The sequence below is a fragment of the Stenella coeruleoalba genome (genome assembly GCF_951394435.1).
Source record: "Stenella coeruleoalba genome assembly, chromosome: 6".
Classification (NCBI taxonomy): Eukaryota; Metazoa; Chordata; class Mammalia; order Artiodactyla; family Delphinidae; genus Stenella; species Stenella coeruleoalba.
The window spans coordinates 77283893-77298610 of record NC_137151.1 but is presented as its reverse complement, the minus strand read 5'-3'; the positions used below and the strand labels follow the sequence as shown (position 1 = coordinate 77298610).

At 36.7% G+C, this 14718-nt stretch overlaps 1 protein-coding gene across 1 annotated transcript in view; it reads left to right on the top strand.

Moving 5' to 3' along the window:
- PDE1A (phosphodiesterase 1A) overlaps positions 1-14718 on the top strand; it is a 263294-nt gene that overhangs the window by 141619 nt on the left and 106957 nt on the right. Inside the window, exon 2 of the mRNA XM_079923669.1 lies at positions 6570-6683. Within this exon, the coding sequence (XP_079779795.1) occupies positions 6570-6683 (114 nt within the window). The remainder of the gene's footprint in view (positions 1-6569; positions 6684-14718) is intronic.

Here is a 14718-nt window from a genome sequence, read left to right as displayed (position 1 = left end):
GGAAGTCCTAATAATCCTCCAAAATATATTTCTGTTTTTTTGGTATTGACATAGTGAGTTTAGAGGTGTGTGTATGAGAGTGTGTGTGTGTCTGTGTGTGCGTCTGTGTGTGTCTGTGTATAGGTAGGTATGGTTTTACAGAGTTATAACCATATCTAATTAGTTTTTCTAGTTGGGTGATAAAACTTTTCTGGAGTATTTTTTTCAAAGCTATTTCTTGTGTTAGATTCTAGGTTTATACCCCTATTAAGATTTTTCAAAGCTATTTTTTGTGTCAGATTACAGGTTATTACCCCTATTAACATATAACAATTTATAATGTTTGTTGGTTTTAAACTACATCAAGATATCTCTGTGAAAAAGCATGTTCATTGTGTAAGTATTAGAGCCTTTTGATGTCCCAGGTTTCATCACATGTGATCTGCTGATGGATGACTCCCTGGGAACAACTGCAGGCTGTCATGAGTTAGGAGGTGAACCTGAGTATAGTTTACCAGGAGTGTCCTCTCTTCTTTTATATGATAATTTCTCTATTCTTGAGTTCCTTATTTTGTTTCATTTTTTAAAATTAATTTTTATTGGAGTATAGTTGCTTTACAATGTTGTGTTAGTTTCTACTGTACAGCAAAATGAATCAGCCATGCATATACATATATTCCCTCCATTTTGGACCCCCTTCCCATTCAGGTCACCACAGTGCATTAAGTAGACTTCCCTGTGCTACAGAGTATGTTCACATTAGTTATCTATTTTATACATAGTATTAATAGTGTACATGTGTCAATCCCAATCTCCTAATTCCTCCCACCCACCCCTGTTTCCCCCTTGGTTTCTATACATTTGCTCTCTGCGTCTGTGTCTCTATTTCTGCTTTGCAAATAGGACCATCTATACCATTTTTCTAGGTTCCACACATATGCGTTAATATACAATATTTGTTTTTCTCTTTCTGATTTACTTCACTCTGTATGATAGACTCCAGGTCCATCCATGTCTCTACAAATGACCTGATTTCATTCCTTTTTATGGCTGAGTAATATTTCATTGTATATATGTACCACATCTTCTTTATCCATTTCTCTGTCGATGGACATTAAGTTGCTTCCTTGTTCTGGCTGTTGTAAATAGTGCTGCTAGAAACATTAGGGTGCATGTATTATGGAAAATAGTATGGAGGTTCCTTAAAAAACTAAGAATAGAACTACCATATGACCCAGCAATCCCACTACTAGGCATATACCCCCAAAAGACCATAATTTGATTCATTTCTTATTCATTTGATTTATCAGTTAGGATTGTGTTCAGCTGCATTTAAAAGCAATCTCAAGACCAGTCCCTCCCATCAGAAAACTTGCACAAGCCTCTTAGATAGCCTCATCCACCAAAGGGCAGACAGCAGAAGCAAGGAAAACTACAATCCTGCAGCCTGTGGAACAAAAACGACATTCACAGAAAGATAGACAAGATGAAAAGGCAGAGGGCTATGTACCAGATGAAGGAACAAAATAAACCCCAGGAAAACAACTAAATGAAGTGGAGATAGGCAACCTTCCAGAAAAAGAATTCAGAATAATTCTAGTGAAGGTGATCCAGGACCTCAGAAAAAGAATGGAGGCAAAGATGGAGAAGATGCAAGAAATGTTTAACAAAGACCTAAAGAATTAAAGAACAAACAAACAGAGATGAACAATCCAATAACTGAAATGAAAACTACACTAGAAGGAATCAATAGCAGAATAACTGAGGCAGAAGAATGGATAAATGACATGGAAGACAGAATGGTGGAATTCACTGCTGTGGAACAGAATAAAGAAAAAAGAATGAAAAGAAATGAAGACAGCCTAAGAGACCTCTGGGAAAACATTAAACGCAACAACATTCGCATTATAGGGGTCCCAGAAGGAGAAGAGAGAGAGAAAGGACCCGAGAAAATATTGAAGAGATTATAGTCGAAAACTTCCCTAACGTGGGAAAGGAAATAGCCACCCAAGTCCAGGAAGCACAGAGTCCCATACAGGATAAACCCAAGGAGAAACATACCGAGAAACATAGTAATCAAATTGGCAAAACTTAAAGACAAAGAAAAATTACTGAAAGTAGCAAGGGAAAAAATGACAAGTAACATACAAGGGAACTCCCATAAGGTTAACAGCTGATTTCTCAGCAGAAACTCTACAAGCCAGAAGGGAATGGCATGATATACTTAACGTGATGAAAGTAAAGACCCTACAACCAGGATTACTCTACCCGGCAAGGATCTCATTCAGATTCGATGGAGAAATCAAAAGCTTTACAGACAAGCAAAAGAGAATTCAGCACCACCAAACCAGTTCTACAACAAATGCTAAAGGAACTTTTCTAAGTGGGAAACACAAGAGAAGAAAAGGACCTACAAAACCAAACCCAAAACAATTAAGAAAATGGTCATAGGAACATATATATCAATAATTACCTTAAAAATGAATGGATTAGATGCTCCAACCACAAGACACAGGCTTGCTGAATGGATACAAAAACAAGACCCATATATAGGCTGTCTACAAGAGACCCACTTCAGACCTAGGGACACATACAGACTGAAAGTGAGGGGATGGAAAAAGATATTCCATGCAAATGGAAATCAAAAGAAAGCTGGAGTAGCAATACTCATATCAGATAAAATAGACTTTAAAATAAAGAATGTTACAAGAGACAAGGAAGGGCACTACATAATGATCAAGGGATCAACACAAGAAGATGATGTAACAATTATACATATATATGCACCCAACATAGGAGCACCTCAATACATAAGGCAACTGCTAACAGCTATAAAAGAGAAAATCGACAGTAACACAATAATAGTGGGGGACTTTAACACCTCACTTACACCAATGGACAGATCATCCAGACAGAAAATTAATAAGGGAAACAGAAGCTTTAAATGACACAATAGACCAGATAGATTTAATTGATTGTTATAGTACATTCCATCCAAAAACAGCAGATTACACTTTCTTCTCAAGTGCGCACGGAGCATTCTCCAGGATAGACAACATCTTGGGTCACAAATCAAACCTCAGTAAATTTAAGAAAATTGAAATCATATCAAGCATCTTTTCTGACCACAACATTATGAGATTAGAAATGAATTACAGGGAAAAAAAACCATAAAAAACACAAACACATGGAGGCTAAACAATACGTTACTAAATAACCAAGAGATCACTGAAGAAATCAAAGAGGAAATCAAAAAATACCTAGAGACAAATGATAATGAAAATACAATGACCCAAAACCTATGGGATGCAGCAAAAGCAGTTCTAAGAGGGAGGTTTATAGCTATACAAGCCTACCTCAAGAAGCAAGAAAAATCTCAGATAAACAATCACCTGACACCTAAAGGAACTAGAGAAAGAAGAACAAACAAAACCCAAAGTTAGCAGAAGGAAAGAAATCATAAAGATCAGAGCAGAAATAAATGAAATAGGGCTTCCCTGATGGCACAGTGGTTGAGAATCTGTCTGCCAATGCAGGGTACACAGGTTCGGGCCCTGGTCTGGTAAGATCCCACATGCTGTGGAGCACCTAGGCCCGTGAGCCACAACTACTGAGCCTGCGGGTCTGGAGCCTGTGCTCCGCAACAAGAGAGGCTGCAACAGTGAGAGGCCCATGCACCGCGATGAATAGTGGCCCCCGCTCGCCGCAACTAGAGAAAGCCCTGGCACAGAAACAAAGACCGAACACAGCCAAAAATAAATAAATAAAAATTTAAAAATAAGAAATAAATGAAATAGAAACAAAGAAAACAATAGCAAAGATCAATAAAACTAAAAGCTGGTTCTTTGAGAAGATAAACAAATTGATAAACCATTAGCCAGACTTATCAAGAAAAAGAGGGAGAGGACTCAAATCAATAAAATTAGAAATGAAAAAGAAGTTACAACAGACACTGCAGAAATGCAAAGCATCCTAAGAGACTACTACAAGCAACTCTATGCCAGTAAAATGTACAACCTGGAAGAAATGGACAAATTCTTAGAAAGGTATAACCTTCCAAGACTGAACCAGGAAGAAATAGAAAATATGAACAGACCAATTACAAGCACTGAAATTGAAACTGTGATTAAAAATCTTCCAATAAACAAAAGTCCAGGACCAGATGGCTTCACAGGCGAATTCTATCACACATTTAGAGAAGAGCTAACACCCATCCTTCTCAAACTCCTCCAAAAACTTGCAGAGGAAGGAAGGAAGTCAGAAAGAGAAAAACAAATATCATATATTAATGTATGTATGTAGAACCTAGAAAAATGGTACAGATGAACCGGTTTGCAGGGCAGAAGTTGAGACACAGATGTAGAGAACAAACGTATGGGCACTAAGTGGGGAAAGCGGCGGGGGCGTGGGTGTGGTGGTGTGATGAATTGGGAGGTTGGGATTGACATGTATACACTGATGTGTATAAAATTGATGACTAATAAGAACCTGCTGTATAAAAAAAAATAAAATAAAATTCAAAATTTAATAAGAAATCTCAAAATAATAGTGGCTTGAACACAACATTTTATTTTTTGTTATCTTATGAAGTAAGTCCAGATGTAGGTGATTTCATTCAGGTGGATTCACAGCATGGGACCCAGACCAATTCCCTCTTCCTTCTCTGCCATTCTTAGTGGGTAGCTTCCTTTAGTCAGATCACTTTATGATCCTATATAGCTCCTGGACCTTCAGACAGTTCCACTGCATTCCAGGCAATAAGGAACAGGCAAAGGTAAAAGAGAATCCTTTCTAGCTGAGTTAGCCTTCTTCAAAATAATCGTTCTGAAAGTCTTACTCAATGACCTTCTTATTCTCCTTAACTAGCATGCAGTCATTTGACCATACGTAGCTTTGAGACAACCTGGAAAATGTAGTTTTTTAGTAGTGAAAATTGCTAACTTAAATAATATAAGAGTTCAGTTATTCAGAAAGAATGGAAGGTAACCATCTGAAGTTCACATGGTTTTTAAGACCACATCATACAACCAAATACAGCAAAGCCGTACAACCAAGCTCTACCAACACTTTTCACAAGAAGGATACATGACTGGAATATTTTTAAGCCATTGCAAAGTATCACACTTTTGCTGCCCACATAAAACATAATTCCACTAAGTATAATGTGCTTGGGTCATAAGCATTACAAAAATCCCTCAAAATTCTATGTGTTGTTCCTTTGTCATCACATTCGGTGTTTTACACAAGCCTCAAAGCCAGGCTTAATTTTTTCTTTCTAAGTAACCTGTTTTAGTTATTATTTTTGTTTTGTTTTACTTTGCTGACTCTGTACAAATAAGACTTGTTTATTGATACATGGATTTATTTTGCAATGTTGTTGTCTGCTAATATTTTATCATACAAAAGTATATGGTACAAAAAGTAATTCTTTGTAGCTTCCTGAATAAGAAGTTTTAATCTAGGTGTGGTTTTTTTCCATGGAGAAATAAAGTATTTCTTATGGATGGAGAAATGTCAAATACCCTTGCTGACATTCTTAACTTGCCTTTATACCCTAAACCTTGATATTGGAAATCACCCAAAGTAAATTTAAAGAAAATCTGTTACACTATCTTTAAGACAGTGCCTAAAAGTAGATACACTCCATTCTCTCTGAAATACATTTTCTTAGGAATGGAATTAAATTCTGTCTGCTGATTTAGGAAAATGGGTAAATTGTCTTTACAATGTTTATTTATAGTGTGTACTGACTAAAGAATATGTTTTCTTTTTCTGCCTAGTAAAGGGCAGTATCTTCAGAAACAGTGGATTTATAATTAATGCATAAAAGTTTTTTAAAGTGTTAGAAACTTATTGAGGTAATTTGTATTATCTCACTCCATGAGATATCTATTGCTGCATAAAAAATTATCCCAAAATTTAGTGACTTAAAACAGTAGTATTAATTACATCACAGTTTCTGTGAGTCAGAAGTCTAGGCATGTTCTAAAATTTCTCAGACAATTGGGATACATCATCCCATGGGCAAAACCAAGAGAAAATATTTTATAGTTTTCCTTCAAGTGAAAAACCATTGCAGTAAAAATACTAAGCATGCATACATATATTTTTTTCTCAGCTTAATTATATTTTCTTGAATCTTTTGCCTTTTATTTTTGTTTTTACTGCTATATACAGTGAATAATTGCTACAATGGTAGTCAAAAGAGTAGACTTTAAATATTCTCTTAGTGCCAACTCTGAAGGAGCAAAACAGCCATAAGATAAATTCTACTGTTAGAAATACTTTTATGAAAATACCTATATTGTTTTGAATTTTCAGAAAAACTATGTTTGAAATATGGTACCTAAACTAGCAACCTATAGCCCTAATATTATTGGGAGGTGAATATAATTTCTGAGTCATTTAAGTGATAAAGACTGATCTTAATTATACCCCAAATATACCTAAAAATATTCCTATTTTAATGACCTGGAAAGATATACTGAAAGTTTAACCCAATTTGTATATTTAATATTGGACTATTTTCCATACAGTTATGATAAATCTCTTTTTATTTTTCTTTCTTTTTGGCCAACTTTTGGAAATAGACTAAGATGCTTAGTGAAGCAGCTGGAAAAAGGTGATGTTAACATCGTAGACTTAAAGAAGAATATTGAATATGCAGCATCTGTGCTGGAAGCAGTTTATATCGATGAAACAAGGTAAGTTTTAACCTCTTCTCACTTTTAACTTTTTGCCTCTCTCTTTTTTTCCCTTTTTCTTGACCCTCCTTTCATATCTTAGCCATGAAACCAAAATCAAAATCTTATTAAAACTTAAAATGTTCTTCTTCATGTAGCTATGGAAGAATTATATGATTCTTTCTTTAAAAAATACAAATTTTAATCCAAATGCTTGAATAATAAAAAATAGTCAATAATAAAGTCAAAAAATAAACAAATTAAAGTCTCCTTTACCCCTACTCTCACTGTCCTTAGGCCCAGATTTTTAAATGTCAGAGACAGTGTAGGCTTACACTGATTTTCACTGATGTAAGAATTTTCCTATTATCTCAAGATTGCGGAGTTCCTTCTGAAAAAATGGGTGTCACATGCCCACATATTCTCATGATATTTATCTATCAGACCCTCTGTGCAGGGCTTGCTAAGGGGCAGTCTCCAATGTGTATTTGATTATCACCTAAACCCCATCACCCAGCCTGATAATTAGCAGAATGGTAAGGAGATTAGGAAATGGCAATTCATTTGAAGAGTGTTGTTAGGCTAGTGCTGTGGCTCTCAACCAGGCCATTTGCCTTCCAGGGGTCATTGGGCAGTTTCTGGAGACATTCTTGTTTTGTTGATGGGGGCGTGCTACTGTTAACATAATGGGTAGAGGCCAAGGATACCACTAAACATCCTAAAATGCACACGAAAATCCCCCACAACAAAGAATTATCTAGCCCCAAATGTCAATAGCATGGAGGTTAAGAAAACTTGGCCTAAAGGGAGGACTGTAAAGAGGGACCCTGTGGAGGGAAAGACATGCACTTCCAGACTTTAGCACAGAAAAGGTACTGAGTTTTTTCAAAGTCATGAGGCAGGTGGAGTAGAGAGGTCTTTTAAAGGTATTGACCAAAGGATACCGACTTCAGAGGGTGGAAAACAGCCTTCATGGGGTGATTGTTGATATAGAAGCCAGGGTAGGAATTGTAAAAATTCAGCCCAAATATCAGAGAACAAAGTAACCTCTTGGTGTAGTAAGCTGTCTCTGAGGGACGCACAAAAGCTCCCCAGGAGAAAAAAATAACCAACATTTGGGTATTTGTCACACAGATGACAACAAACACACCAGTCTTGTAAGACCCTTTGACCCCTGCCTCCTCTCCAGATTGCTGAGCAAGGAGAAGCAGCAAAGTGGGTGGGACAGGGGACGGGGCATGGAGAGTGAAGACATTCATCATGCCCCTTCTCTTCCACAGGTGTCCCTGCCTGTGTCAGGCCTGAGCATGGGCAGGTGAGAGACGTTAAGTCAGATGTGAGACAGGTTTTTATATATCAGTGTGTACTGGACTTAGAGACACACACACATACAACAATTTATTTAATAGGTAAAAAATTCACGACTCAAAAATCAAAACAATGTGAAAAGGTATGTTATGAAAGTCTCGTCTCCACCTGTTTCCCAGTCTACTCAAGTTCCCCAAGTCATAAATTTCTTATGTATATTTTCAGTGATTTATTATAAATTTTTATTTCATATTTTCCCTCTGCCTTTCATAGAAGGTAACATACTATCCAGAACTTTCATTCTGATTTTTTTCCCCTCAGAAAGGAAACTTGATCTTCCTATATCATGGGCTGACATTTAAATTTTAGACAATAAGAATTTTTACTGGCAACTGATAGAAAAGTGCGTGGTGAGGACCATGCTGCACAGGTGATTCTTTGTCCGCAGAACGGAACTCTGTTAAAGCACAGTGTGAAGTCATAACTTAAGAAAAAAAATCATAGATATACTTTTAGAATGATTTTTTGGTTAACTTTCACTGAATATATATAAATGTATATGATTCTTCTATGTGAACAGAGATTCAAAGTGTAAATTTTTTTAAAATCAGGTATTTTTCCTATAATTTCCTTGCCTTCATTTTTGTGTGTGCTGTTTCTTGTTCACAAGTTGACTGAACTTAACGTATTTAAGATTTCTTCAATCTGTCCTGGACATTTCATTTTTTATACTTATTTATAAAACTGAAGAACTTTTACCTTTAATAATTATTTGGAGATTTACACTATACATCTTGTAATGACATAATGCAACTATCCATTTTGCCTAAGTGTCTCATCTTTCACTTGATAGGCTATTATATGCTTTATCTATTAATTTCTCTGTTGTATTTCCTTTTCCAGAAAATTATGATTTCATAGATATTTTTTAACTTAGTTCCCCAAGATCCCTAATTCACTTAAACATCTGTTACATTTCAAAGTATAGTTCCTTTTCTTTTGAAACTTGCTCTTTTGTGGGAAGGAAAAAATGCTTAACTGCTTCATGATACAATGTGGGTTTTTTTCCTCTTTACAGCAAAGTATCCCAGCTGTTAACAACACATCATTCCCAACTTTTACTCAAATGGCACAAAATTTTTCACTCTTGTATTTTAATGCCTCCATGGCATCATGAATTTTAAATTGGATTAATGATAATACCCCACATTTGTACCATCTTCCAAGAGCTCTTGGCTTCATTATCTCATATTAATCTCACCACAATCCTGTGCAGTTGGCAGGGTGGTCATTACTTTCCATATTTTACTAATGAGAGAGCCAAAGCTCTTGAAGTAAACTGGTTTGGCAAAGGTCACAAACCTAGCCTTTGGCAAAACTGTGACTAGTAACTAAGGTATGAATTTTTTTCTTTTTAACATCTTTATTGGAGTATAATTGCTTTACAATGGTGTGTTAGTTTCCGCTGTAAAACAAAGCGAATCAACTATACATATACATATATCCCCATATCCCCTCCCTCTTGTGTCTCCCTCCCACCCTCCCTACCCCACCCTTGTAGGTGGTCACAAAGCACTGAGCTGATCTCCCTGTGATATGCGGCTCCTTCCCACTAGCTATCTATTTTACGTTTGGTAGTGTATATATAAGTCCATGCCAGTCTCTCACTTCGTCCCAGCTTACCCTTCCCCCTCCCTGTGTCCTCAAGTCCATTCTCTACGTCTGCATCTTTATTCCTGTCCTGCCTCTAGGTTCTTGAGAACCTTTTTTTTTTTTTTTAGATTCCATATATATGTGTTAGCATATGGTATTTGTTTTTCTCTTTCTGACTTACTTCACTCTGTATGACAGTCTCTAGGTCCATCCACCTCACTACAAATAACTCAATTTTGTTTCTTTTTATGGCTGAGTAATATTCCATTGTATATATGTGCCACACCTTCTTTATTAAGGTATGACTTCTTACTTAGTGCTCTTCCCTCTATAACTGGCTTCTCTCAGAGTATTGCTATCAAACAGGATGGGTTTCAATGACCTCTGAAAGATTTAGATGACAATGTGTAAAACATGCTGATGAGTAGAATTGTGAATTCTCGAAAAAACAATCCCTAACATTTATGACTAATAGCCTATTATTATAGCTATGTGCCAAGAACTCTCCTAGGCATTTTAATGCACTATTTTATTTAACCATCACAGCAATTTTAATGAGATAGAAACTTTATTATTACCATTTTACATATGAGCAAAGAGAGTCACAGGAAAGTTAGATGGCTTATGCAAGGTAACACAGAGGGTAACTTAAAGAGTGGAGTTAGGGTCTTGGCAGCCTGACTCTAGAGCCTGGCTTTTAAGCACAATTCTTATCTGCATCCCTTTAGCCACTTCTGACCAAAAGATGATTTCAGAGACTTATTGGAGGTTTTGATGAAAGCTCACATGATGTCAGGGTTGTGGGACCCAATGGTGTATGGACTGTGGTTACATCTTTTCCCAGCTCTTCCTTCAGTGATGTCATATCGTTAGCTTGAAATTGGCTACAGGGAGAGTATTTATACCATGGAAATTGGCAAATGCTACAAATCAGGATTTGTTTTTATTCTGGAGAGCCTGTGATTAAATATTGTCATCATGCCACTGGTTAGACCCAAGATTACCTTGTACATATCTTCTAAGACTGTGATTTTATGATTAAAATATCAGCTTAAGAAATTTTAAAGCAAAATTACTTGATGTGGTTTGATTTCCTATAGACTTAGTAAAACACAGCAGTAGACTGAGGATTTTTTTTGTTGAGATGTATATATAATTATTAAAATTGCATTTGCCTTAGAAATATTAGTAAAACAGAGATAATTTAGAATGAGGAGGGATGAACAAGCATTTAGTTTCTTTTAAACTTTAAATTAAAAAACTGCTGACTTTTGAGATTTTTTAATGGAAAATTCTCTTTCTAGAAAAAATGTTTCAGTAAGTATTCAAGAGAGGCATTTTTTTGGGGGGGAAGCTGGATTACAAAAAAAAAGATTAAAACATTATAAAGCAGAATAAAACAGAAATTATGAGTTGGTTTAAATTCCCCCCCCACTACACACACACACATATATACCTTTTCCCACTAAGCCTTAGCAGGATTTCAATTAAGAAAACAAATCAAAACACAAAATGTCTCTTGAAATATGATATGAGTAAGAAAAACAGAAAAGAATTTCTGATAGAATTTGAATTCTGACCTTCTTTGAGGGATGACAGCACAATTCCCTAATGAATATAATTATTGTTTTTTTAAGAAAACACTTTCAAATGCAAATGCCAACATTTTATGAGTTCTGCTTTCAGATGTGTCCCTAGAGGCTATCGTTTTTCAAAGCCGCATAGTTATAATCCAGAAACGTGACTTTAAAAAAAATAATTCTTTTTGATCATCCTTATTTGGATTTGGATGCTGCCAGGAAAAGTAGCATCCTTGGCCTCATGAATTGCTATTCATGAGGGTAGGCAGCTGACTGGGAGGTATACTTTCAGTGATGGATATTATGCTTATTAATACCTCCCTACAACACAATTTATAACTTTATTTTCTTAATGTGAACCAATCTAAGTCTTATGATTACCACAGTTTGATCACAGACTCTGGATTCAGAAAGAATGAGGTGATGAAAGTCTGGATGCTCCACTCAGTACTCTCTTTCTTTAAGCAAGTGACTCAACTTCTATACTTTCTAGCTTTATCATCTGTAAATTAACAATAATGACAACGCTTATTTTCTAGCTTTATCATCATCTGTAAATTAACAATAATGACATGCTAACCTCACAGGGTTGATTTGAGGATTAAAGGTAGCACCATATCTGACAGAGTAAAAGTTAAATAATAACCAATTTTTGTTGTACTAATAAAATGCAGATACTTCTGGGTACATAACACAATAAAGATGTATAATTTATAGAAAAATATCAAATAATTTATTGAGAGAAATTTTTTTTTTTTTTTTTTGCGGTATGTGGGCCTCTCACTGTTGTGGCCTCTCCCGCTGCGGAGCACAGGCTCCGGACGCGCAGGCTCAGTGGCCATGGCTCACGGGCCCAGCTGCTCCGCGGCATGTGGGATCTTCCCGGACTGGGGCACGAACCCGTGTCCCCTGCATCGGCAGGCAGACTCTCAACCACTGCGCCACCAGGGAAGCCCGAGAGAAATTTTTGATCCTGAAAAAATGAAGTCAGGTGGGCTCAAGTTACCAGGAAGTGAAAGCAAAGTGCAAACTGATGGAAACAAACCTTAATAATATACACATCTTGATAAAAAAAAAAAATCTTCAATTGACTCCTATGTCTTACTACATCTAAAGGTCCTTAATTTTGAGAGGTTGTCTTGAGTGAGAATGCATGGATGTCAATCAGTACTTCAAGAAGTTAGTCTGCTAGCAACTGAGTGAAATCCAGGGCACCTTGAAGTCTAAGTCCCTTGAAATCATCAAGTACTGGAATTTACTAAGGAATATTCACTCATGACACAAATATCTATTGAGTATGTGAAGTGAATACCAGGCACACTGGTCATCAGAATCCAGGCTACAACCGTGCAGATAGCTGGTGGTTAGAAATGAGTCAAGAGGTGGGAAGATAAATGGAGGAACAAGGACTAATACCACAAACAAGAAACAGGGATGTTCGGAGTTAGAGAAACACAAGCACATTGACAGATTACAAGAGGAAACACTAAGTAGCCTCAGTAAATTATATACAGAACATGGGTATAACATGGTATAAAAACTGTAGAGTCAAGATTCCAAACCAGACATGGTTGGACTTGCTGAATGTTAAAGAGTTTAGTTCCCTGGCAAAGTTCCCTATGCCCATTCTCAAAGACATGGCTTCTAACAAAAGAACTTAAGGTTAAAAAAAAAAGGTCTAGAATGCACTAGATATATGGGCCCTAGAGCTCAGAAATATGGTGCCATATTACAGATGTGAATTGGGGGATTATAATCCAGGAGTCTCAGGGTTTTTTTTTTAATGCTTTATTTCAATTTCACTATTCAGAGCTCCTATACTAATTCAATATGTTTCTCAGCCCAAAGTTTTTAAGAATGCCCAGTGAATGTTTACTTATTTAACCAGTGTGTCCTGGCTGTCATTTTCCTCTACAGCTAGCTCTCTGGCTTCAAACTACTGATTTGTTCCTCTGCAGTTCACCTATTTCCCCCTCAAGTCCAGCAATCCACAGGCTGGTACTGCTCCCAAGCATGAGCTCAATCTCTTCCTCCGGTTCCCCAAACTGAAGCTAGCATCAGCTAGGCTCACTAGGCTCACTATAACTGCTGCACGACCTCTCAGAACCCACAACTCAACCCCTTCCATAGAGGTCCCCTACCAGGCATTTCTCTGCATCCTCTAAGGTCTAAACCCATCTTGTAAAGCCACCTTACCATCCCCTATGGAAGTGTCTTTCAACATGTTTTCCTACCTTGAATTCAGGATCTCCAGCTACAAGGCCAAGAAAAAGGAAGTGGGCTATCAAAATTAATGTCAAGGTGTGCATTCATCTCCAGGATCAACACCTATGCTCAAAGACTATGCAGTCTAAATCCATATTTAGAAAAAGAGTGACATTTTTCCAAAAGACACAGAATCTGCAGTGATGTAGCTGTGCTCACAATGAAGATAATTGTGCACATTACTGTTCAGAGTTGTCTAGTCTCTTGGCAGTCACATTGTCTCCGTCTTCTATGTGCCAGAGTTGAGATTTTACTTTATTTTTGTGTAACTTAAAGACCTATTTAAAAGATTTTTTCATAAGACAAAAGAGCAGTCTGCCTCTGAAGGTAAAATAAAGCCTCTGCAGAATAAAACAAATTATTTTTTGACTTTTCAAATGTCAGTTTTTCTCACCTCCTACTATTAAGGTTTTCAAAAACTCTTGGAGTTCCATCTCAAAATGGTCAACATGTTATCCTTGTAACTGAAGTCAAGGGAGAGGATGAAAATGCCAAATAGAGGTGTGGAGTGAGAGGGTGGTTATGGAGGGATGTGGGAACACAGCATTTAAAGTTAGGCATGGAGCTACTAAAGAGGATGCTCAGGAAGTATAGACATAGAAGCTGGAGGCAGATCTGTAAAATATGGAGTAGCAAAAGCCGGCAGAGAGTGGGGTTACTAAACATTGTAAATCAAATGCCACAGGGAGAACCACTGGATGCAGTTAGGAGATTCCTGATGCCTCTGAAGTGCAGTTTCACAAAGAGAAAAAGGTACCTGCCAGATTATGGAAGTATGAGGAACTGAAGTGAAATGGCTCTGGAAGAAAGCAATGTGGACTGTTTTTCAAGAATTTTCTAGTAGGAAAAAGCAGCAATAGAACAGTCTATTAATGGGGACATAATTTTTTTCATACTTTTTTTAGAGTGGAAACCTTCCGTTAGCCTTGAGATAGAGTTTAAAAAGAAAATCTGGTTAAAGAGAAATAATAACCATAGAAAGATTAGGTCAAGAAATTATTCCTTGTAAGTTGGTGCAGCCACTGTGGAAAACAGTATGAAGTTTCCTCAGAAAACTAAAACTAGAATTACCATATGATTCATCAATCCCCGCTCCTGGGCATGTATCCAGACAAAACTATAATTCAAAAAGATACATGCACCCTATGTTCATAGCAGCACTATTCACAGTAGCCAAGACATGGAAACAACCTAAATGTCCATAGACAGATGAATGGATAAAGAAGATGTGGTACATATATACAATGGAA